The sequence below is a fragment of the Balaenoptera acutorostrata genome, chromosome 16 (genome assembly GCF_949987535.1).
Source record: "Balaenoptera acutorostrata chromosome 16, mBalAcu1.1, whole genome shotgun sequence".
NCBI lineage: Eukaryota > Metazoa > Chordata > Mammalia > Artiodactyla > Balaenopteridae > Balaenoptera > Balaenoptera acutorostrata.
Window position 1 is genome coordinate 16,420,559 of NC_080079.1, and position 27,205 is coordinate 16,447,763.

Genomic DNA, 27,205 nt, shown 5'->3' on the forward strand with positions numbered 1-27,205 from the left:
AGCAATCTTGAGGAAGAAAAATGACGCTGAAGGAATCAGGCTCCCTGACTTCAGACTATACTACAAAGCTACAGTAATTAAAACACTGTGGTACCAGCACAAAAACAGAGATATCGATCAATGGAACAGGATAGAAAGGCCAGAAATAAACCTATGGTCAATTAATCTATGACAAAGGAGGCAAGACTATACAATGAAGAAAATACAGTCTCTTCAATAAATGGTGCTGGGAAAACTGGACAGCTACATGTAAAACAATGAAATTAGAACATTCTCTAACACCATACACAAAAATAAATTCAAAATGGATTACAGACCTAAATGTAAGACTGGATACTATAAAACTCTTAGAGGAAAACATAGGCAGAACACCCTTTGACATGAATCGCAGCAATATCTTTTTTGAGCCATCTCCTAGAGTAATGGAAATAAAAACAAAAATAAACAAATGGGACCTAATTAAACTCAAAAGCTTTTGTGCAGCAAAGGAAACCATAAACAAAACGAAAATACAGCCCACAGAATGAGAGAAAATATTTGCAAATGATGCAACCGACAAGGGATTAACCTTCAAAATTTACAAAAAGCTCATGCAGCTCAATATCAGAAAAACAAACAACCCAATAAAAAAATGGACAGAAGACCTAAATAGACATTTCTCCAAAGAAGACATACAGATGGCCAACAGGCACAAGAAAAGATGTTCAACGTCGCCAATTATTAGAGAAATGCAAATCAAAACTACAATGAGATATCACCTCACACGGGTCAGAATGGCCATCATCAAAAAGTCTACAAATAATAAATGTTGGAGAGGGTGTGGAGAAAAGGGAACCCTCCAACACTGTTGGTGGGAATGTAAATTGGTACAGCCACTAAGGAAAACAGTATGGAGGTTCCTTAAAAAAACTAAAAATAGAGCTACCATATGATCCAGCAATCCCACTCCTGGGCATATTTCCAGAGAAAACCATGATTCGAAAGGATACATGCATCCCAATGTTCACTGCAATGCTGTTTACAATAGCCAAGACATGGAAACAACCTAAATGTCCACTGACAGAGGAATGAATAAAGATGATGTGATATGCACAATGGAATGTTACTCTGCCGTAAAAGAATGAAATAATGCCATCTGTAGCAACATGGATGGACCTAGAGATTATCATACTAAGTGAAGTAAGTCAGACAAAAACAAATATATGATATCACTTATTTGGAAGTGGAACTGATGATACAAATAAACTTATGCATAAAACAGAAACAGACTCAGACGTGGAAAACAAACTTATGGTTACTAAAGGGGAAAGGTGGGGATAGGGATAAATTGGGAGTTTGGGATTGACATATACACACTACTATATTTAAAATAGATAACCAACAAGGACCTACTGTATAGCACTGGGAACTGTGCTCAGTATTCTGTAATAACCTAAATGAGAAAAGAATCTAAAAAAGAATAGATATATGTATATGTATAACTGAATCACTTTTCTGTACAGCTGAAACTAACACAACATTGTAAATCAACTATGGTCCAATATAAAATAAAAATTTTAAGAAAAGTCACTGGGGGTCTCTGGGACCTGTAGAACACCCAGAGTTCCTGCTGTGTCCAGTGTGGGGATTCTGGCTTATTGAGAGCACTGGGGCCCTACAGAGGCCCGAGGCCGATTAAAGGACCTCAGAGCCTTTGCAAGCAGAGGTGACGGCTGTACATGGCGGGGACCATGGACTTGAGTGGAACTTCAGGTCCGCTAGGGCAAGAGGCAGCAGGGGGCAAAGAAGATCCAGAGATCAGAGTGGCAGGTGACAAATAAAGGCATTCTTCTGTGAGGGCTTATGAAGAATGTTGTGTGTGTGTATGTACATGTATATACATGCATGTGTATAACACACATTTATATCCATGTAGCTGTATATGTGTACGTATATAATACACATATATATTTATACATAAAATATATGTATACACATATATGTATGCGCATATACACACATCAGCTGGCTTGTGAGTAAAATTATGACTCACTACATATATATATATTTATAGGATGTGTATGTGTATGAGCACACAAACAGAAATTCATCATTTTTAAAGTGCTCTCAGTAACAGAGGAGCACTTACTCCTTTTAGATCACGGAAATGAGGCTCCAAGAAGCATGGTGAATTCTCCTGGCTGTGTGGTCACCAGGGACAGACCTGGGAGAAGGACCCAGGGTTCTTCCCACCACTTCATGCTCTTAACCTGTCTCCACCTTCACCAGCCCTCTCTCCCAGCTGACAGCCACACACAATAACAGCAAATCTTTTTTTTTCTAACTTGCATTTAAGTTCCCACCTGGGACATTATCATGTAATAAGGGGCAGCTTTGAGAAGGGAATTCTTATCACCCGCTGCGCTCCGCTGGGCTTTTGGAAGCCGGGCCACAGCCTCTCTTTCTGTGAGGTCGAGAGCAGACCCAACCCTTCAAGGGCGATTCTGGGAGCAGCTAGCTTCATCCTAACCACGGCAGTATCTGATCGTACTTACTTGAAAACCATCCTCTTGATTCTTACCTTCACTTCCTGTTGGGTTGAAAATGCATTCATGGGGAATTCCAGACGAGGGGCGGAACTGAACTGGGCCGCTCCCACCCTGACCTGCAGTGGGAGACAGAGGGCCCAGGGGCCCGAGAGCAGGGTCAAGTCACAAACATCCCTAAGAGGAAAGAAGGGACGAGAAAGGTTAACGACCCTGCTTCCTGCCCACTCACAAATACCAGCGCTGGTATTTCTCTCATCTCCTTAAAAGAAGGTTCCAAAGACTGAAAGGACAATCTGGAAGGAGACGGTCAAATCTGCCTGTGCTCCACACTGACCACCACCAATTCGACCCCCATTCCGACAGCTCTCTGGACGGAGCTGTGAGCTTTAGGGTCTCCGCTCACACTTACTGCCTCCCAGGTGTAAGCACTGTTTTAAGCCTTCTCAACTCTTTATTACATGTAATCCACAGAGGTGCTATTCCTGCCCACATTACTGTTGGAGAAACTAAAATACAGAGGATACAGGTCTGGCCCAGGGCTAGTAAGAAAGGAGCGCGGCCTTTGGACTTGGTGCCTATGATCTTCACTAAGCCTGTTATGCCGATCACCTTCTCAGCAGCCAGCACAGGACTTCAGCTAAACCCCCAACCAGGGGTGTCACAGAAGCTGTCCGCAGCCAGCACACACCCATCCTTGGTTGGGGGGGGCCCGCTCTTCCAGGCCTCCTCCTGCCAAGCTAGGGAAAGGCCAGATCTCTAGGCCAGAGTTAGACTGGGGGGCGAGCAGCTCCCTAACCAGAGACGAGCACTATTGGAGCTGAAGTTCCTCTGTAGCGGAGGTTGTGAGAGCCCCTGGCGATTCCTGATTTTGCATCCTCATTCAGAAGGCCATAGGAGAAAATCCAATGCCTTGCAAAACCGGAGAAGGGAAATTGAGTAAAGTCATTCCCTGGATCCTTAAGATTAGTGTGTGTCAAGCAGAGAAGGGTTTAAACATTTAAGCTTCCTCTTGAGGGCCTAACCCCTGCATCTAGTCATTGGCTCTCTAAACTCCTGGAGAAACTACATTCTCAGTTACTATTCTCACAATTAACCCCGATTCTGGCCAAGATTGCAAACGGGCCAAGTGATTCATATTTAAACAACGATGCTGATGTTTTCTTGCTCTGTGAGTTCCTTCACTGCTGACCCTTAACAGGCCTGGCCCTTGGGAGCCGATCAAAGCACTTGGCCACACCAGGCCGGCTGCACCTGCTCCCAGGGAGCACAGCCCATTGGACTTTCCTCCCACAGGAAGTTCTGAGGAGGAGCTGTTGGGAATCTTAAGTAGGAAGAAATTTACGTCTTGGGTGGGCATGTGAGGGAGAGGGACACCGGAAAGCAGAGTAGTAGAGAACCTCAGGAAGGAGTTTCTGAAAAGCGACCCATTTAAAATCTCCCTTGAATTTAGCATGTGATAAAGGGAGCATCTCAAACCATTGGGGAAAGATGGTACAGTCAGTAAGTGATACTGGGACAACTGGAGAGCCATCTGCAAAAGAATAAAGGATAAATTGCAAATGGATTCAAGATTTAAATGTCAAAAATGTAACCATAAAAGTTCTAGAAAACTTGGGAGAATTCCTTTGTGACTTCAAAGTAGAAAAGACTTGCAATCCAGAAGTCGTAAAGGAAAACTGATAAATCTGACTACATGAAGAAAACTTCTACAGGGCAAAACATATCATAACACAATCTAAAAATGAAGACAAAATGAAAAGTTATTTGCAACTCACGTCAGAGACAAAGGGTTAGTTTCCCCAATATATAAAGAGTGTCTAGGAATTGATATGTGTAAAGACCAACAATCCAACAGAAAAATGGGCCAAGGGTATGAACAGAGATCACAGAACAAGAAATACAAAATGGTTCTTTAATAAGAAAAGATGCTTGATTGTGTTGCACTGAGATGTAGCAAAAAGCCAGATACAATGTTTGCAGGGGGAAACCAGTATTCTCAAACACTGCTGTAAAAACATAAATGTTATGGCATCCATAGAGAGCAATTTGTCAATATTTATTGAAAATTACTAATGCATGGGGCTATCGGGAATTTATCCTACAGCTATATGCTTCTACATGTGTGAAATGACATATTTACAAGCTTACAATATATTTGTAATAGTGGATGTCCATCAATAGGGGCTGGTTAACTAAACCTTGGTAAATCCTTACAGTGGAACATTAATCAGCTATAAAAAATGATATAGTGTATATGCCTATATTAAGACCTATATTACCTACTACCTAGATATGGAAAGACTTCCAAGATAATGTGAAGAGAAAAAGGCAAGGGATAAAACAGTGTGTATAGCATGCTACCCTTTGCGTTAAAAGGGAAAAAATTAGAATATATATTCATATTGCTTATATTTGCATGAAGCGATTCTGTAAGGATGCTCAAGACAGCAGGGGGCTGGGCAAATAGAAAATGTGTGACTGGGAGGGATATTTTTCATTGAATGTCTTTTTTTCTTTGAACCATGTGAATGAATGAATTCGTTTAAAAAACTCCCTTGAGACCAACAGCTGGGTGTATTTACTTAAATTAAACAGGAAGGAGCCAACTTCAAAACAAAACAAGATGGAAACAGCTTGAGTCAGTAGTCAAGGCATTTAATTTAATTGGTGGTTTGGGAGCAAAATAGTTACCTTTTATCTTCAGTTTACTGTATGCTCAGAAGCAAGCCCGCCCAGATTTCTCACCACACTGTAATCACTCTGCTGCAATCATTATATTAGAGCCAGGAAGTGAACTTCTCAGCTTAAGGGTTGAGAGGAAGACTTTTTAAACACCTCAAATCCACCTCAAAACAGAGCCTCCATAAAAAGCTTTAATTTATAGCTGCTTAAAAATTTCTTCCTGGAAAGTAAAATTAGGTGCAAATCAAATCCCTTGTACATGGAGATAAGATGATGACACCAAAATGCAGCAGCAAACACATAAAACCTGAAGCCACAAGTCAGACTAAAGCATCTGAAATCACCCTAATGCAAAAACCCTTCGCTAGCAATTCCATCAAGTCTGTGCAGCTTGGAGGTGGAGGTTCTCGTTTGCTCGTGAAATAGACACCCAACTCCTTTGCTCAACAGGTCTTGCTGTGAGAAAGTTTTCTCAGGACAAGCCAAATACAGCTCCCTCAACACCCAGACTATGTCCTCTTAATAAAAGAGAGCCGCTAGGCACCCTCTTTCCCATGAAAATGATAATCAGGTTCCCTCACATGGAAATGTCCAGGCCTCTCACTGTTCCATCTCCTTGTTGTGGGCACTGTCTGGTTTGCCAATATCTAACCTAAAAATGCCACATTCTAGACGTGGTTTGGCAACATTGAGATTAAATTCCCTGTAATCTGGGGACCTGTGTGTTGAGACAGTTGCTCCCAACAGCACCATCCATCAAGTTTTTCTGTCATAGTTTTCTTACCCTCTGAGGATGCTGAATTCCATCAGCACCCACCACTTCCGCAAACACAGATACACATACACACACCACCATGTTGCCTGCTGTCCACGTGCTATGTGATTGTGACAGCAGAATGTGAAGTCCTGGGCTGAGAGTCAAGAGCACCAGTTCTTCCAAGCTTAGCTCTCTTCTAAGATTGCTGTGTGACCCTAGGCAGTCACTTAGCCTCTCTGAGCCTGTTTCTTCAGTTGTAAAACATTCTCTAAATCCATACAACTCTTCCCTTCCAACTTGCCATCCACTGGGGTCTCCAGGCCACCCATTTCAGGACATACTATATCCATGCCAAGGTCAACACTGTTTGATCTTTATGGCTCTTCCTCCATGAAAAAAATTAGTGAAACTTCATAGAGAATCACTTCCTTTTAAAATCAGGGCCCTGTGTGTAGGAGGGTAGAGATTCAGCTGCCCTTGGCCCTGACCCTCTGAGGGTCTGTGATGGGTTGACTTCACGGTTGGAACTTCCAGGCTGTTCATGCCTCGATGGAATGATGTCAGCTATAACCATGCAAGACGGCCTGAGGTCCAGGGTAATGTGCTCACTCTCCGCAAATGACATGTCATTCTGGAGAAAATGTGGCCCTCGTTAAAAGCCATTATTTTGCTCCTAAATCCTAGAGGTTTTTCTAGGATTAACTCAGGAATGTCATCTTGGAAAACCACTTCCTTCCTTGACCTGTATGTGACTAGCCCCTAATTCAAGTAATTATAGCTTTCCAGACCAAAATGCCCTCCTTAAATTTACTTGATTTTTGAGTCAGTTCACGTGGTTCAAAATCCATAAAGAATAAAGAAGTTTATACCGATGGGCCTCCCCCCTGGACTTGTGCCCCATCTGCTCAGTTCCCACCCTCTCCCTCAATGGAAAACCACTGCTCTTAGCCTCTTACAAATCCCTCCAGAGTTTCTTCATGCACATAGAGACGAATACAAGTATAGACTCTTTTCATCTCCATTTTTCATAAAAGGTAACACATTATACATACCATTTGTACCTTATTTTTACACTCAATTTGTTTTGGTGTCTTTCCCCATCAGCGATTTTCCTCATTCACTTTCTAAAGCTGCCCTGTGTTTCATTATATGAAGACACCATAATAGATTTACCTGTCCCCTGTGAGCAGGCCTTTGGGATGCCTGAAATCTTTTACAATTACAAACAACACTGCAATGAATAACTTCGTATGTGCATTATTTTGCACCTGTGGGAGTATCTGTAGAATAAATTACTGAGTCAAAGAGTCCCAGCCTGGGCTTCCCTGGTGGCGCAGTGGTTGAGAGTCTGCCTGCCAATGCAGGGGATACGGGTTCGAGCCCTGGTCTGGGAAGATCCCACATGCCGCGGAGCAACTAGGCCCGTGAGCCACAGTTGCTGAGCCTGCGCGTCTGGAGCCTGTGCTCCGCAACAAGAGAGGCCGCGACAGTGAGAGGCCCGCGCACCGCGATGAAGAGTGGCCCCCCACTTGCCGCAGCTAGAGAAAGCCCTCGCACAGAAACGAAGACCCAACACAGCCAAACATAAATAAATAAATAAATAAATAATGCAACTGCAGGAAAAAAAAAAAAAAAAAAAAAGGGTCCCAGCCTTTGTAATTTTGATAGACACTGTTATTACAGATTCCTCTATAGAGAGGTTGCACATTCCCACCAGCAGTGCATTAGGACACTGGTTTCCTACAGACTTGCCAATGGAGCATGACACCGAACTTTGGATTTTTGCTAATCTAGTTAAGTGAAAAATGGTATATCGGTCAGAGATTTGCTATTACATTGAGTGAGGTTGGGTATCTTTTCCTATGTCAAAGGGCCATCTATGTTTCATTTTCTGGGAACTATCTGTGTTCATTGCCCGTTTTTCTGTTGAGTTGTTCCAAAATGCCCCTTTAGCAACAAGAGCCACAGCTAGCGCACTGCTGACATTTAAGACTTGCTATTTGAAACCAGGAAGAACAAGAACTGAAGATACTGGCTGGATTGATTAGGCAGGAGCTGTTCCTTTCAAGTGAACAGAGAGGGTAGGAGCTGTGTTTCATATTACGACTCTAGTCTTCAGAGGCAGTTATAGTTTTTGTCTGCCAGCATGCTTTCCCTTTCCCACTGTTCTGTAAACACAACCTCTCTTTCTAGTGGGAAATCCAAGTGTTCATCCCCATGGCAAGAATGAGGATAAGCACATGCCTCAGGTTTGGCCAGATAGGCTCTTCCCTTTGACTTCTGTGACTGGTCAAGGGACTGTCATGTGACCTATGCCTGTCCAATCAGAGCCCTCCCTGGGACTTCTGCCAGCTCTACAGGGTAAGAAGTCTACTTTCTTTTTCCTGGAGTGACTACCTTGAGGGACAATGTAGGGCAACTTTGCTATGTAAGGAAAACCTGCCTGGAAAGGAAGCCAACCGAGGGAAGCAAAATGGAGAGGAGAAGAAAAAGAGAGGGATTGAGTCCTTGGATCCCATCATGCCTAGAACAAGGATTCACCCCCTTAGTCTTCCTGGTTCCACAAGCCAGTAAATGCCCTCTTCTGCTTAAGATAGAATTTCTGTCACTTGCAGCCAAAGACGCCCTCATACAAAGACAATGAGACTTGCACTCACCCTCCTGGGGTTGATGTCCAGAGCATTACAGACCGTGATGGCAAAGTGCTTGGACCTTTCAAAGCTCCCTTTCCCAATGCTGTGAGCCGTCGATCAGAAACAGGACATCTGGGATTAGAGGGGCAAGATGGCGGAAGAGTAAGACGCGGAGATTACTTTCCTTCCCACAGATTCAGTAGAAATACATCTACACGTGGAACTGCTCCTACAGAACACCCACTGAACGCTGGCAGAAGACGTCAGACCTCCCAAAAGGCAAGAAAATCCCCACGTACTTGGGTAGGGCAAAAGAAAAAAGAAATAACAGAGACAAAAGAATAGGGACGGGACCTACACCAGTGGGAGGGAGCTGTGAAGGAGGAAAGGTTTCCACACACTAGGAAGCCCCTTCGCGGGCAGAGACTGCGGGTGGCAGAGGGGGGAAGCTTCGGAGCCATGGAGGAGAGCGCAGCCACAGGGGTGCAGAGGGCAAAGCGGAGAGATTCCCGCACAGAGGTTCGGTGCCGACCAGCACTCACCAGCCCGAGAGGCTTGTCTGCTCACCCGCCGGGGCGGGCGGGGCTGGGAGCTGAGGCTCGGGCTTCGGTGCTAGCCGGGAGGGAGTCCGGGAAAAAGTCTGCAGCTGCCGAAGAGGCAAGAGACTTTTTCTTGCCTCTGTTTCGCGGCGCGCAAGGAGAGGGGATTCAGAGTGCCGCCTAAACGAACTCCAGAGACGTGCGTGAGCCGCGGCTAACAGCGTGGACCCCAGAGACGGGCGCGAGCCGCGGTTATCAGCGTGGACCCCAGAGACGGGCAGGAGACACTAAGGCTGCTGCTGCCGCCACCAAGAGGCCTGCGTGTGAGCACAGGTCGCTCTCCACACCGTCCCTCCCAGGAGCCTGTGCAGCCCGCCACTGCCAGGCTCCCGTGATCCAGGGACAACTTCCCCGGGAGAACGCACGGCGCACCTCAGGCTGCTGCAACGTCATGCTGGCCTCGGCCGCTGCAGGCTCGCCCCGCCTCCTCCGTACCCCTCCCTCCCCGCGGCCTGGGTGAGCCAGAGCCCCCGAAGCAGCTGCTCCTTTAACCCCATTCTGTCTGGGCGGGGAACAGACGCCCTCAGGCGACCTACACGCAGAGGCGGGTCCAAATCCAAAGCTGAACCCCGGGAGCTGTGCGAACAGGGAAGAGAAGGGGAAATCTCTCCCAGCAGCCTCAGAAGCAGCGGATTAAAGCTCCACAAACAACTTGATGTGCCTGCATCTGCTGAATACCTGAATAGACAACAAATCAGCCCAAATTCAGGAGGGGGACTTTGGGAGCAGGATATATTAATTTTTCCCCTTTTCCTTTTTTTGTGAGTGTATATGTGTATGCTTCTGGGTGAGATTTTGTCTGTATAGCTTTGCTTTCACCATTAGTCCTAGGGTTAGGTCCTTCTGTGTTTTTGGGTTTTTTTTTTAACTCAAAAAAAATTTTTTTTCCTAATAAATGTTTTCTTAATAATTTTTTCCTTATTTTCTATTTTTAGAAATTAAAAAAAATTTTAATAAGTTTTTTCATATTTTTATTTTAAAAAAATTAAAAATTTTTTTCTTAATAATTTTTTTCTTTTTTACTATAAAAATTAATAAATCTATTTTTAAAAATTAAAAAAATTTTTTTCTGAATACATTTATTCTTAATAATTTTTTTTCTTATTTTTTATTATAATAGCTTTATTTTATTTTATCCTCTTTCTTTCTTTCTATTTTTTTCTCCCTTTTAATCTGAGTCATGTGGACGAAAGGCTCTTGGTGCTCCAGCCAGGCATCAGGGCTGTGCCTCTGAGGTGGGAGAGCCAACTTCAGGACACTGGTCCACAAGAGACCTCCCAGCTCCACGTAACACCAAACGGCAAAAAACTCTCAGAGATCTCCATCTCAACATCAAGACCCAGCTTCACTCAACGACCAGCAAGCTACAGTGCTGGACACCCTATGCCAAACAACTAGCAAGACAGGAACACAGCCCCATCCATTAGCAGAGAGGCTGCCTAAAATCATAATAAGGCCACAGACACCCCAAAACACACCACCAGACGTGGACATGCACACCAGAAAGACAAGATCCAACCTCATCCACCAGAACACAGGCACTAGTCCCCTCCACCAGGAAGCCTACACAACCCACTGAACCAAGCTTAGCCACTGGGGACAGATACCAAAAACAACGGGAACTACGAACCTGCAGCCTGTGAAAAGGAGACCCTAAACACAGTAAGATAAGCAAAATGAGAAGACAAAAAACCACACAGCAGGTGAAGGAGCAGGGTCAAAACACACCAGACCTAACAAATGAAGAGGAAATAGGCAGTCTACCTGAAAAAGAATTCAGAATAATGATAGTAAAAATGATCCAAAATCTTGGAAATAGAATAGACAAAATGCAAGAAACATTTAACAAGGATGTAGAAGAACTAAAGAGGAACCAAGCAACGATGAAAATCACAATAAATGAAATTAAAAATACTCTAGACGGGATCAATAGCAGAATAACTGAGGCAGAAGAACGGATAAGTGACCTGGAAGATAAAATAGTGGAAATAACTACTGCAGAGCAGAATAAAGAAAAAAGAATGAAAAGAACTGAGGACAGTCTCAGAGACCTCTGGGACAACATTAAACGCACCAACATTCGAATTATAGGGGTCCCAGAAGAAGAAGAGAAAAAGAAAGGGACTGAGAAAATATTTGAAGAGATTATAGTTGAAAACTTCCCTAATATGGGAAAGGAAATAGTTAGTCAAGTCCTGGAAGCACAGAGAGTCCCATACAGGATAAATCCAAGGAGAAACACGCCAAGACACATATTAATCAAACTATCAAAAATTAAATATAAAGAAAACATATTAAAAGCAGCAAGGGAAAAACAACAAATAACACACAAGGGAATCCCCATAAGGTTAACATCTGATCTTTCAGCAGAAACTCTGCAAGCCAGAAGGGAGTGGCAGGATATACTTAAAGTCATGAAGGAGAAAAACCTACAACCAAGGTTACTCTACCCAGCAAGGATCTCATTCAGATTTGATGGAGAAATTAAAACCTTTACAGACAAGCAAAAGCTGAGAGAGTTCAGCACCACCAAACCAGCTTTACAACAAATGCTAAAGGAACTTCTCTAGGCAAGAAACACAAGAGAAGGAAAACACCTACAATAACAAACCCAAAACATTTAAGAAAATGGGAATAGGAACATACATATCGATAATTACCTTAAATGTAAATGGATTAAATGCTCCCACCAAAAGACACAGACTGGCTGAATGGATACAAAAGCAAGACCCATATATATGCTGTCTACAAGAGACCCACTTCAGACCTAGAGACACATACAGACTGAAAGTGAGGGGATGGAAAAAGATATTCCATGCAAATGGAAATCAAAAGAAAGCTGGAGTAGCAATTCTCATATCAGACAAAATAGACTTTAAAATAAAGACTATTACAAGAGACAAAGAAGGACACTATATAATGATCAAGGGATCGATCCAAGAAGAAGATATAACAATTGTAAATATTTATGCACCTAACATAGAAGCACCTCAGTACATAAGGCAAATACTAACAGCCATAAAAGGGGAAATCGACAGTAACACAATCATAGTAGGGGACTTTAACACCCCACTTTCACCAATGGACAGATCATCCAAAATGAAAATAAATAAGGAAACACAAGCTTTAAATGATACATTAAACAAGATGGACTTAATTGACATTTATAGGACATTCCACCCAAAAACAACAGAATACACATTTTTCTCAAGTGCTCATGGAACATTCTCCAGGATAGATCATATCTTGGGTCACAAATCAAGCCTTGGTAAATTTAAGAAAATTGAAATCGTATCAAGTATCTTTTCCGACCACAACGTTATGAGACTAGATATCAATTACAGGAAAAGATCTGTAAAAAATACAAACACATGGAGGCTACACAATACACTACTTAATAACGAAGTGATCACTGAAGAAATCAAAGGGGAAATCAAAAAATACCTAGAAACAAATGACAATGGAGACACGACGACCCAAAACCTATGGGATGCAGCAAAAGCAGTGCTAAGAGGGAAGTTTATAGCAATACAAGCCTACCTCAAGAAACAGGAAACATCTCGAATAAACAACCTAACCTTGCACCTACAGCAATTAGAGAAAGAAGAGCAATAAAACCCCAAAGCTAGCAGAAGGAAAGAAATCATAAAGATTAGGTCAGAAATAAATGAAAAAGAAATGAAGGAAACAATAGCAAAAATCAATGAAACTAAAAGCTGGTTCTTCGAGAAGATAAACAAAATTGATAAACCATTAGCCAGACTCATCAAGAGAAAAAGGGAGAAGACTCAAATCAATAGAATTAGAAATGAAAAAGGAGAAGTAACCACTGACACTGCAGAAATACAAACGATCATGAGAGATTACTACAAGCAACTACGCCAATAAAATGGACAACCTGGAAGAAATGGATAGATTCTTAGAAATGCACAACCTACCGAGACTGAACCAGGAAGAAATAGAAAATATGAACAGACCAATCACAAGCACTGAAATTGAAACTGTGACTAAAAATCTTCCAACAAACAAAAGCCCAGGACCAGATGGCTTCACAGGCGAATTCTATCAAACATTTAGAGAAGAGCTAACACCTATCCTTCTCAAACTCTTCCAAAATATTGCAGAGGGAGGAACACTCCCAAACTCATTCTACGAGGCCACCATCACCCTGATACCAAAACCAGACAAAGATGTCACAAAGAAAGAAAACTACAGGCCAATATCACTGATGAACATAGATGCAAAAATCCTCAACAAAATACTAGCAAACAGAATCCAACAGCACATTAAAAGGATCATACACCATGATCAAGTGGGGTTTATCCCAGGAATGCAAGGATTCTTCAGTATACGCAAATCAATCAACGTGATACATCATATTAACAAACTGAAGGAGAAAAACCATATGATCATCTCAATAGATGCAGAGAAAGCTTTCGACAAAATTCAACACCCATTTATGATAAAAGCCCTGCAGAAAGTAGGCATAGAAGGAACTTTCCTCAACATAATAAAGGCCATATATGACAAACCCACAGCCAACATTGTCCTCAATGGTGAAAAACTGAAACCATTTCCACTAAGATCAGGAACAAGACAAGGTTGCCCACTCTCACCACTATTATTCAACATAGTTTTGGAAGTGTTAGCCACAGCAATCAGAGAAGAAAAAGAAATAAAAGGAATCCAAATCAGAATAGAAGAAGTAAACCTGTCACTGTTTGCAGATGACATGATACTATACATAGAGAATCCTAAAACTGCCACCAGAAAACTACTAGAGCTAATCAATGAATTTGGTAAAGTAGCAGGATACAAAATTAATGCACAGAAATCTCTTGCATTCCTATATACTAATGATGAAAAATCTGAAAGTGAAATTAAGAAAACACTCCCGTTTACCATTGCAACAAAAAGAATAAAATATCTAGGAATAAACGTACGTAAGGAGACAAAAGACCTGTATGCAGAAAATTATAGGACACTGATGAAAGAAATTAAAGATGATACAAATAGATGGAGAGATATACCATGTTCTTGGATTCGAAGAATCAACATTGTGAAAATGACTCTACTACCCAAAGCAATCTACAGATTCAATGCAATCCCTATCAAACTACCACTGGCATTTTTCACAGAACTAAAACAAAAAATTTCACAATTTGTATGGAGACACAAAAGACCCCGAATAGCCAAAGCAGTCTTGAGAACGAAAAATGGAGCTGGAGGAATCAGGCTCCCTGACTTCAGACTATATTACAAAGCTACAGTAATCAAGACAGTTTGGTACTGGCACAAAAACAGAAATATAGATCAATGGAACAGGATAGAAAGCCGAGATAAACCCACGCACATATGGTCACCTTATCTTTGATAAAGGAGGCAAGCATATACAGTGGAGAAAAGACAGCCTCTTCAATAAGTGGTACTGGGAAAATTGGACAGGAACATGTAAAAGTATGAAATTAGAACACTCCCTGACACCATACACAAAAATAAACTCAAAATGGATTAAAGACCTAAGTGTAAGGCCAGACACTATCAAACTCTTAGAGGAAAACATAGGCAGAACACTCTATGACATACATCACAGCAAGATCCTTTTTGACCCAGCCCCTAGAGAAATGGAAATAAGAACACAAATAAACAAATGGGACCTAATGAAACTTAAAAGCTTTTGCACAGCAAAGGAAACCATAAACAAGACCAAAAGACAACCCTCAGAATGGGAGAAAATATTTGCAAATGAAGCAACTGACAAAGGATTAATCTCCAAGATTTACAAGCAGCTCATGCAGCTCAATATCAAAAAAACAAACAACCCAATCCAAAAATGGGCAGAAGATCTAAATAGACATTTCTCCAAAGAAGATATACAGATGGCCAACAGACACATGAAAGAATGCTCAACATCACTAATCATTAGAGAAATGCAAATCAAAACTACAATGAGGTATCATCTCACACTGGTCAGAATGGCCATCATCAAAAAATCTACAAACAATAAAAGCTGGAGAGGGTGTGGAGGAAAGGGAACCCTCTTGCACTGTTGGTGGGAATGTAAATTGATACAGCCACTATGGAGAACAGTATGGAGGTTCCTTAAAAAACTAAAAATAGAACTACCATACAACCCAGCAATCCCACTACTGGGCATATACCCTGAGAAAACCATAATTCAAAAAGAGTCATGTACCAAAATGTTCATTGCAGCTCTATTTACAATAGCCAGGACATGGAAGCAACCTAAGTGTCCATCATCGGATGAATGGATAAAGAAGATGTGGCACATATATACAATGGAATATTACTCAGCCATAAAAAGAAATGAAATGGAGGTATTTGTAATGAGGTGGATGGAGTTAGAGTCTGTCATACAGAGTGAAGTAAGTCAGAAAGAGAAAAACAAATACAGTATGCTAACACATATATATGGAATCTAAGGAAAAAAAAAAAAGGTCATGAAGAACCTAGTGGCAAGATGGGAATAAAGACAGAGACCTACTAAAGAATGGACTTGAGGATATGGGGAGGGGGAGGGGTGAGATGTGACAGGATGAGAGGGTGTCATGGACATATATACACTACCAAATGTAAAATAGATAGCTAGTGGGAAGCAGCCGCATAGCACAGGGAGATCAGCACGGTGCTTTGTGACCGCCTTGGGGGGTGGGATGGGGAGGGTGGGAGGGAGGGAGATGCGGGAGGGAGGAGATATGGGAACGTGTGTATATCTGTAGCTGATTCACTTTGTTATAAAGCAGAAACTAACACACACACAAAAAATAAAATAAAAAAATAAAAAATAAAAAACCTTTTGAATAGAAAAAATAAAAAAATAAAAGAATTCACCAAGTAAATATAGAAGGAATAATCTAATTAGAAATTCACCATTTTGCAATCTACAAAGTAATCATTAATTCAGGCAAGGTTACTGTATCAATGTTAAGACCATTGGTTAAATGTTGTTGGGGAACAGGATATTTATACAGTCTCAAAGTATCACCATCAGATTAATTCTTAATTACAAATGGAAAAGGTACTTTTCAGTTAAGAGATCTGGCAAATGCCACCTTAACCAAGAAATCTGGTGGCTATTACTTCAACTAATGTCTTCAGTAATGAAACAAACTGATTTTATGTGCCTCCTAATTTGATGTATGGGAAATATACAACATCATCTATGTAGTATTATTTCCAGAAATGGTTAACTAATCTAATAAATAAACAGAAATCCATGAAAAAACAAACAAACAAACAAACAGGACGTCTGCCGTAGCCAAGCGCCACATCACTAGGGGAGAGGGGGCCAGAATGGGTGACAATCAGCTTCCCTACAGTCTGGTCCCCAGAAGATCTTACTCCCAAAGCAGAGTGGAGGCAGAAACAACCTTGTGGCGGGTCAAGCTCCTCTAAGCCCAGTGGGGGAAATAACACTGGAGAAATTCTGGGCCAGAGGCAGCCCTCCGCTGCAGCAGGGAGCACCACCTACCATGAGCACGACTCATGAAAGTCTGTATAATAATGGAAGAGTCTAATTCAACGACACTAACTGAGCCGTATGAGAGGAGGGGCTACTGGGCCAGTGAGGGATACCCAAGAGCCTTGGCTCCTGCCCTCAGGGGTCACAATCTTGTCTGGGACACAGCCAGGCACCCTGGTTCATAAGGCTGCATTACCCAAGAGTCTACGTAATGATAGCCAGCACTGACTGCATCTTTCCTATATGCCAGGTGCTGCTTTAAACACTTTATATGTACTAATTTATTTAATTCTCATAACCACCTTGAGATATACTATTTCTTTATTTTTCAACAGTTATATTGAGATAATATTCACATACCATACCAGTCACCCATTTAAAGTATACACTTCAATGGTTTTTAGTATATTCACAGATATATTTATCACCATCACAATCAATTTTAGAACATTCTCCATCTCCTCAAAAGGAAACCCTGTACTCTTTAGCTATCAGCTCTCTAGCCCCCTACCCCCACCCCTAAACAGATTTACAATCTACATTCCCATTGGAGAGATAAGGAGAGCAGGGCACAGGGCAATTCAGGAATTTCCTAAGGCCAAAGTACCAGAAAGTGGCGGAGCCGGGAATCAAACTGAGGCTGTCCACACCCTATCACCTCACCAGGAAGATGCAAGAGAGCAGAAGTCAGAGAAGCACCAGTGAGAAGGCGCCACCTGGTAGCAGCATGCAAGGGGGATTTCACCAGAGAGGGAGGGAAGGGACTGCAAGGTCCCTAGGAGTGGGTGGGTGTGGCTCAAGCACGTGGAGGGGATGACGAGCAGGGAGGAAGAGAAGGAATATGGCAGCAGACGAGGCTGGTTGCGTAGACGGTGGTCACACAAGAGAAGACCTTGAAGCATGGGCCAAGAAATTCGGCAACAGGGATCTTCCTAGGGTTTTTACCCAGGAGAGGAACTTGGTCAGGCCCGTTTGGGGAAAATGACTCTGGCCACAGCATGAAAGAAGACAGGAGTGGGGCAGAAAGTGTCTGGCTTCTCTTGAGCCCATCACACAGAGGCTGAAGTAGGTGTTTAGAGGGTTGAGTAAAACGTGGGCTTACTTTTGCTGGCGACTGAAATCTTCCCAGGGGTCTCCTTGCTCACGTGGACTTCCTGAAGAGGGAGGGATGGGGGCACTAGGAGAGAAAACACCAGAAGCAGTCATTACAAGGCAGAGAGGGGAGGAGTCTTAAGTCTCCACGTTATATGACCAGAACAAATGGGTCACAAGAGAGAAAACAGGAATGTGAAAGAGTTTAATGATATTGTATCTTAAAAATTACCAGATGGGGGGCTTCCCTGGTGGCGCAGTGGTTGAGAATCCGCCTGCCAATGCAGGGGACACGGGTTCGAGCCCTGGTCTGGGAAGATCCCACATGCCGCGGAGCAACTGGGCCCGTGAGCCACAATTACTGAGCCCGGGATACCCTTTTAAATGTGAAATTTAGATGATCAAGTTTTAAATTTAAATGTAACTGGGGAAAGATTAAATCAGGAAAAGCTTTTCCAGTGGTGGCACTGTAAATTGGTACAACCCTTTCGGAAAACAATTTAGCCAAATGAATTAAGAGTCATCAAAGTGCTTAGGCTCCACAGTATCGCACCTGGGAACTGATCCAAAGGAAAAACAACTTTAGAGAAGGGAAAATGTGCACCAAGACACTCCCTTCAGTGTTATTTGTTTCAGAGCAATGATGGTGATAACAAATATCCAAAGAGAGAGAACTCTCAGTAAACACTGATACATTCATTCAATGCAATTAATATGAACAAGGGCTAAAAAGTTTTGGGGTAGAAAGTTTGTGGATACATTTTTTTCCTTCTATGTGATACCCAGTAAAATTGTAATAATGGCATATGAGCAGCCAACAACAATTTTCAAATTAAACCTTGAGGGCAGGTAACGTGCCAGGTGCTCAACAGCAAGCCAACCACGATGAAAGTTCTGAAGACAGTGAGGTGCCACTTGGAGGGACTATTTGAAAAGCCAACTGTGCACGGTCACTGTCAGAAGCAGCAGACATGTAGATGCTTATAAACGTCCACGTCCGCCGGGTAAGCACAGTGGGCACAAAGTGAGGGTGGGCAAAGCCCAGGAGCCGGACAGGCCAGGAACGGGGCAGATGAAGGAATGTGAGATGGGGTGGGGGGGACTGCTGAGGAGAGAGGTAAAGGAGAAGGAGCCAGGCGGGGGTGGGGGTAGGGTAGGAATCACACAACACAGGGAAGTTGGGCTCAGGGGGATTTGCCCCTGCCAGGAAGGCGACCAGGAGGAGGACACCAAAAAACGATGTCAGGTTCTGGGGGGCATGCTTCTCGTTGGCAGCACCCCCTGGAGTTCATTAGGCCAGGGGTCCCCAACCCCCGGGCCATGGACCGGTACTGGTCCATGACCCGTTAGGAACCAGACTGCACAGCGGGAGGTGAGCGGCAGGCAGGCAAGTGAGCGAAGCTTCATCTGTATTTAGAGCCGCTCCCCATTGCTCGCATTACCACCTGAGCTCCGCCTCCTGTCAGCATTATGGTGAGTTGTGTAATTATTTCGTTATACATTACAATGTAATAATAATAGAAATAAAGTGCGTAATAAATGTAATGCTCTTGAATCACCCCGAAACCATCCCCTCCATGCCGGTCCGTGGAAAAATTGTCTTCCACAAAACCAGTCTCTGGTGCCAAAGAGGTTGGGGAACCACTGCATTCAGCAACTACCCGCCCTTGGCTGGTCCCAGACCCACCTTCTGTGGCTCCTCTACGTTCACTAGTCCCTGAAAAACAAACTAACCAGTGTCTGCTTCTCCCCCGACCATATCTTTTGAGTTCCTGCTCACCTGATATGCCCTCCCCTTAATCTCTACTCGAGTAGAAGATGGTTCTAGGCCAAAATGCTGAACCAGCCATTAGCTCCACAGTCAAAAGCTGTCAGACAAGTAAGTAGATGTCATGAAGCCCAAGAAAGTCCGCCACTGCCATTTTGCCACCAGAGGCAGAAACAAGACATAAACTACAATACAGACAGTAGACTGAATTAAAGAAAAAAAAAAAATCCTCCACTTCCATAAAACACATGGCAGACGCTGGGACAGAAGCAGAGGCAACACTTACCCCCCAAACTCCAAAAACAAAAGATCACAAAAATCACTCAGTAATCCAGCAAACTGGTCCTCCAGAAAATGGAGGCTTTCTGCGTCAGTGCACTCGACATCATCAAGATCTTGTCAACTTGGGGGGTTCCTGCTGCAGCCCATCCCGTGATGCGGTGCAGCTCCCATGAGCCCTTCACCCCCGGAAGTTCTCCGAGGGCAGGAACACCTCCACCTGTCCTCCACAGAGCCCAGCCCAGCTCTCTGCACAGAGTTTGGCCAAATGAATTAAGAACTATAAAAATGCTCACATCCTTTGACCCTGTAGTCAAAGCCAGTAGGCACTAAGCTTTCCTGAATGAGCCCATGAATTACTGGCAAAGGGTCCAGGAGCTAAGGAATCCCTAAGGTCCTGTTCCTTTTTAAATGTCTTACCAGCAAACTCTCCAGCTGGAGACACACCAGCCATCGCCCCGGATGGGAGGGAGGAGGCGCTCCGTGACCAGAGACCGCTCACTACAGATGTGACTCAGCTAATGTAACTCTGCACCATGTGCCCAGCTGTCCTGGTGGGTGCCAGGCTTCAGGTGAGGCCTCCTTCAGGGGAGCGGGTACCTGGGTGATGTCCCCACTGCGCCCCTGTGAAACTACCTCAGGACTCTGCAGAAGTCCCCCTTGGAACAGGGAGCTGATGAACGTGCGACTGCTGCTTCCTCTCCCAACCAAGTCAGCCCACACCTCTGGGGACCACTACCTGGGGAGGGCGGGGGCAATGGGTGGTGCTAAGAAGCTGGACGGGGAGGGGGTGGAGTGGGTGGCGGGTTTTCATCCCAGCCCTGCTACTGATAGCTGTGCAGCCCCAGGCAAATCACAGAACCTCTCTGGGCCTCCCCTGCCTCATCTGTACAACCTAGGGGTGGTCAGATCAAGTGCTCTGTAAACTGGACAGGCTACAGAGGGTAAAGTTCCACGATGAGCTAGAAAAGAGCCTTTACTGTGCCTGGGCCCCCGGGGACCGCATTCAGGCCCTGTCCCCAAACACATCTCGTTTCTCCCCAATTCCTTGGCCATGAAGCTACTGTGTTACATTCAGCACCCACATGGCTTCAAGAGAGGGGATAGGCGTGCTGGGCAAGCACACCCTTCTTCCAGCCTCTCATCTCCCTGAGGCTCCGGAGAACAGGCAGGTGGTGACAGCAGCCAACGAGCAGAGAGTGTACCCCTACTCACAGAAACACAGACCAGGGAAGAACTGGAAGAGAGCCTCAGAGACCGCAAGAGGACCCTGGGCTAGCCTCAGACAGCCACCCAGCCCACTGGCTCCTACTCGTTGGACGACAATCCACAAAACACACTATTCCTTTCTACCATCTCACATTTCAAAGGGGCTAGAACTTGGGAGGGCCAAAGTGGGAAGTAAACAGAAAATTGATTTGCTCCATTATTCATTCATTAATCTGCTTCTTGAGCACCAACTATGTGCCAAGCTCAGTGCTAGGAGCCAAGATCACACAGTAAGTAGTGAATGAAGAATAGGCAGAGTCTCTTTCTCATGGAGCTTATGTCCAGTGGAGAAGATGGACATTATTTTTTTTAAATTCACACAGAAATAAACTCATATCTGTGTTAAGTGCTACACAGCAGAGGAATTCAACACTACAGGAGGTTTTAATAGGGGGATCTGACCTGATCTGGGGGTCCCGGAGGAACTGTGCTGGGTGCTGGAAGATGAATAGGAGTTTACCAGAATAGCAGTGTTGGGGTGAGGCGATGATCCAGGCAGAGAGGCCAACATAAATGAGAACCCCTAGGGTGGGAGAGAGCAAGGGTGCTGGGCAGGCCTGGAAGGAGTGTGGGCTGCAACACAAAGGGTGGACAGAGGGAGCTCCAGAGGGGACACCAGGTGGCACAGGATCAGATCAGGCAGGGCCTCTTTTTTTTTTTTAATTTCTTTTTTAGATGTGGACCATTTTTTGAAGTCTTTATTGAATTTGTTACAATATTGATTCCTTTTTTTTTTTTTTTTTTAAGGTTTTTTTTTTTTTTGTCCCCAGGGCATGTGGGATCTTAGCTCCCCGATCAGGGATCAAACCTGCACCCCCTGCATTGGAAGTTGAAGTCTTAACCACTGGACCGACAGGGAAGTCCCAGGCAGGGCCTCTTAAGAGCAATAGGACATCACTTAAAAGTTTCAGGTAGGGGATGGGAGCGGAGAGGGGTCCAGACATGATTAGATTTGCATTTTGAAATGGCTAATGTGTGAAAAACAGGATGGACGGGAAGCAGGTGAACCCAAGGAGACCAGTCAGGAGGCTACTGCAGTGGTCCAAGCACCAGATGATGGGGCTTAGAGTAGGCAGGTGGCCGTGGAGTGGAGAAACACAAATGCACTCGAGAACTTTAGAAGTTAAAATCAACAGGATGTGAGGCAAACCAAACCCCTCAACACCTTAACCCTCGCCCCACAACCAAGAAGACTTACCTTTGGCAAACAGGAAAATGCAGATGGCTTCCAGCAACAGGAAAGAGGGCATGTTGATATAACTATAGGGCCAGGACAAGAAAATAAACCATCAGCAATCAGCTCTGTGAGCTCCTCAAGTCACACCTCCAAACAAGACCACAGCGGCTCAGCGTTTCCCAGGGCACAGATATGACCCTAGAGGCTGCTCCTTGCCATGACAACTAGAATAGCCTGGAGAAGACTCAAATCCCAAAAAGCCAGGGAAGACTACTCCAGTGACTCTGATTTTAAAGGACAGCCTAACATCTTCCCCAGACACCTAGCTCCAAAGCCCCCAGCTCCTTCACAGACTCTGGCAAGGTGCACTGTGTCCACAGTTAAGAGACCAGGGGCCCTGCTCAGCCTCGGCCCTGATCAGCCACGTGACCCTGGGGAAAGCCCCTCCCTCTTAGCAGCTCCATTTCTTCACAAGGAGTTAGATTCTGATAGACTGAAGATTTGATTTCAAAGTCTTCGTTTTCTGAAACCAAGTAAGCTCTCCCAGCCCACACTTTCTAAATTACTTAAAAACAGTAACATGGCTGAGGAAGAAACAAAAGTGTTTTTGTAAAGTTTTTTTGTTGCCTAATGCTTATAGTATGGGTAAAATTCAGTTCCATGGGGCCTGATTACTTATCGATTTTTGAGGGAGATATTAAGGATGGGAAGTGAGAGCTTTTCTTGAGAAACCATAGACCATAACTTTGATTCCATAAGGGCACATATCTGAGGTTTACTTCTAATTTTAGCTGTGAGGCCTGCAAATGCAATATTATCATTTCAATCACAAAGATATGATGCACAATTCAGACAGACTTATATTTTGGTAAGTATACATGTAACGTAAGAACTGAAAGGGTTCATATAGATGAAATTTAGACTTTTCCCCCCCAGCATAATTCAGCAGGGAAAAAAATCGAAAAATATCTTAACAATAGGTTCTAGAAATTCTATTTTTTGTCCTTTGGGATGCAATACATTCAAGATCTCACCCTATAGTTTTTCTGCATTAAACATAAATCACAGCAAGATCTTTTTTGATCCACCTCCTAAAGTAATGAAAATAAAAACAAAAATAAACAAATGGGATCTAATTAAACTTAAAAGCTTTTGCACAGCAAAGGAAACCATAAACAAAACAAAAACACAACCCTCAGAATGGGAGAAAATATTTGCCAACGAAGCAACTGACAAGCGATTAATCTTCAAAGTATACAAACAGCCCATGTCGCTCAATATCAAAAAAACAAATAACCCAATCAAAAAATGGGCAGAAGATCTAAATAGACACTTCTCCAAAGAAGACATAGAGATGGCCAAAAAGCACAAGAAAAGATGTTCAACATCACTAATTATTAGAGAAATTCAAATCAAAACTACAATGAGGTATCACCTCACACAGGTCAGAATGGCCATCATCAAAAAATCTACAAACAATAAATGCTGGAGAGGGTGTGGAGAAAAGGGAACCCTCTTGACTGTTGGTGGGAATGTAAATTGATACAGCCACTATGGAGAACAGTATGGAGGTTCCTTAAAAAACTAAAAATAGCACTACCATATAACCCACCAATCCCACTCCTGGGAATATACCTGGAGAAAACCATGGTTCAAAAGGATACATGCACCCCAATGTTCACTGCAGCACTATTTACAATAGCCAAGACATGGAAGCAACCTAAATGCCCATCAACAGAGGAATGGATAAAGAAGATGTGGTATATATATACAATGGAATATAACTCAGCCATAAAAAAAGAACAAAATAATGCCATTTGCAGCAACATGGATGGATCTAGAGACTGTCATACTGAGTGAAGTCAGACACAGAAAGACAAAGATATGATATCACTTATATGTGGAATCTAAAAAAAAAGGGTACAAATGAACTTATTTACAAAACAGAAGTAGAGCCACAAATATAGAAAACAAACTTATGGTCACCAGGGGAGAACAGGGGAGGGATAAATTGGGAGATTGGGACTGACATGTACACACTACTATATATAAAATAGTTAACTAATAAGAACCTGGTGTATAGCACAGGGAACTCTACTCAATACTATGTAATGGCCTATATGGGATAAGAATCTAAAAAAAAGTGGATATGTGTATATGTATAACTGATTCACTTTGCTGTACACCTGAAACTAGCACAACACTGTAAATCAACCATACTAGGAAGGGCCAGGCAATGCACATGTTTCTTTCCACTAAACAAATAACACGGATGCTCAATCAGGAGATAATTCCAAAGAGAAAATCCTAAGCAGAGATGTGGAAAGGGAAACACTGCAGGATTCCAGGAGAATCCCAGGCTAGAGAGACGAGGGCAGAGAGAGAAGCGGTCAGTCTCTGCGGGGGCATCAAAGCATGCAACACGCAGCGGGGAAATTCACTTCAACCTGACACTCTCCAAAAATCCCTTTAACATCCTCAGTAAGGGCCACTCTCCTGCATCTAAGAACGTGGAGAGCAAGGCAGAAGCCCCAAGTCTTCATTTACGGATCCTGGCCCTTCGGATCCCCCACCCCCACTAGGGACGCCAGTTCTCCAAAATACCTGGCGGGAGTCTCCTGGTCGTCTTCGGTGACTCAGCCATGTGACTTTTGTCTCACTCGTCTACTGCACCCCATCCACCTCTGCCCGGGCACTGAAAACACACCTGCCAGCTGCAGGAACACAACAGAACTCCACTCTGAATTCAGAGGATTTGCCGACCAGTCTGAGAGCGATGGCTGCCTCGAAAATCAAAGTCACCCAGGAAATGTATATTCTTGTGAACTGTAGAAGAGTTAAAAATGACCCAACTCGTGTTCATGAAGGTGCTACTGCCAGACCTCACTGGAATTGCAGGAAATATGAATAACCAGTGGTGGTGGGCGTGCTTTCCTGGCCAGTGCTTACCCCCTGGACCTGCACGCCTACCCTCAGGTGGCGCGCCCTGGTGTCAAAAGTAAAAAGGAGACTCAGTGAATGAATGCACACACCCCAGAGACGACTGGAAGGCATCACTGATGCTCAGAAGGGGAGGGGTCCTGGGTGATCACACAGCTCAAGTCTCTGGCTCCTAATCCAACAGGCTTTCCTCTAACCATGCTACTCCTGGAGCCGAAGTCAGCTCAGAGTCCTAGAGCCACAGCCCTCAACTCCATCCACGCTGAGCTGGCCCACCGTAAGTCACTCCCAGACAGGCAGGAGCCATCCCCACCCCATGGTGGCAGAGTCTGCATCCTGGATCCAGGGGCCCTACTTCTTATCCGATGCTGTGAGACCCTGAGAGGGGGCTACGGTTCCTCACCTGCAAAATGAGGAGGTTGGACCAGATGCTGCCAAGGTGTCTTCTGGTTTTAAAAAAAAAATCCCCTTTTGATCTCCCCTCCATCGTGGACCTACGATGGTCAGACCTTACTCCCCTGTCTATTCAGCTTGCTGGATTTCAAAACATTTCTGAAGCAAACCAAATCGAATATCCTAACCAGCTGAGGGTCTCTGTGCTTCAAATAACTCAGAGGCTTCACATCCTCACCTCATCTAAGTGAAAACTGGACACGCGATACTGCAAGCGGGAGGAAGGCAGGAGCTTCCCAGACACAGTCAAAGGGAGAAAGGTAGACAGAGAGGATACCGGCTGGTGGAGGGGCTGTCATGCCTCCTGCCCCGCTCATGCCAGCAAGACAGACTTTCCTTTTCCCCAAGGACCTGTTTTCTTTCCTCTTACTTCAGACAACAGCCCGCAGGACAAGTCCCCACCTGGCATCTGGAAGCCAGGCAGGGGTGAGGCCTGGAGACAAGGGCCAGTGCAGAGCAGAGAGAAAGGGCTTCTCCACGCCGTCTAGTCCCGAGGTTCAGGATGATTTTCTGGGATCACAGCTTCTGACCTTGGGCACGCGCGGGACTCTGAGGCTCAGGCCTGTTAATTTTTTTTTTTTTTTTTACAAAACTAGGATTCTAGCAGCCTCCGCAGGCTGCTGTGAGGACAAGGTAAAAGGGAGTACAGAAGGTTCCCGATGCAGAGCAAGGCGTTCAGTGAACACGGGCCCCTCCCTCTACTAGGTGACAAACCTAAGCAGATCCATCGTGCTCTATCATGCGCCTCTGCTTGCCCAGATGAATGTTTTGCCAGAGCCTCCTAAGGTTCTGCTCATTAAAACAAAATTTGTGTTGGCCATCTGGAAATCAATATAAGAAATCAAACGCCTCCTTGTAAGTGCTTGGCTCAGATGGTGCTGACTCTGGGACCTCAGCAGCACCTCCCTCCCCTGTCCTCCCACACCCACTGCAATCCCCACTGTCACACAGCCCACACTGAGCCTGCCTGCTGGTATATCTGTCCTGCCCGCCAGATGGCAAATGGCTCAGGGACTAGGGATTGGGTCTCAGTCTCTGCTGGAGCCCCAGGAAAATGCACGTGCCTGGCACATAGTAGGTGAGACACGTGCTTACTGGAACGCAGCACGGCAGGTCGGCTGGAAGGATACTTCCTGATGAACCTTTGTATTCTTTTTTATACCAAGCTAAATGAAACTGTTATTTCGATGCTGGTGCAGGGTTAATAGCACTCTTTACTATCTATTCCCACCCAATCATCTCAAAAATTCAGTTCATTCCCCCCAGCTCACATAGCAAAACTTTCTTGCAATACTAATTCAACATTCTAAATACAGCCCTACATCCGAAAATTTTTTAAAGGATGAATTCCACAGTAAAAACCAACAGCTGCTCCCACCTAGTGAGCGCCTAACTCACTAAAGCGCCCAGTACCAGGCTCCATACTTCTGTATCTTCTCCCTCCTAATCCTCCCAGCCAGCTCATGACAGCATGTTACCCCCATTGTACAGATGAGAAAACTGAGACATGGAGAAGTGAAGTGTTTCGCCCCAGGTAAGACAGCT

At 44.1% G+C, this 27,205-nt stretch overlaps 1 protein-coding gene across 1 annotated transcript in view; it reads right to left on the reverse strand.

Annotated features, from left to right (window-relative positions):
- The window catches only part of VWA2 (von Willebrand factor A domain containing 2), a 36,318-nt gene extending 13,978 nt beyond the window's left edge, over positions 1-22,340 (reverse strand). Inside the window, 5 exon segments of the mRNA XM_057531420.1 lie at positions 2,535-2,644; positions 8,625-8,732; positions 16,459-16,493; positions 17,785-17,859; positions 22,289-22,340. Of these exon segments, the coding sequence (XP_057387403.1) occupies positions 2,535-2,644; positions 8,625-8,732; positions 16,459-16,493; positions 17,785-17,859; positions 22,289-22,340 (380 nt within the window).
- Between the last annotated feature and the right edge of the window lie 4,865 nt (positions 22,341-27,205).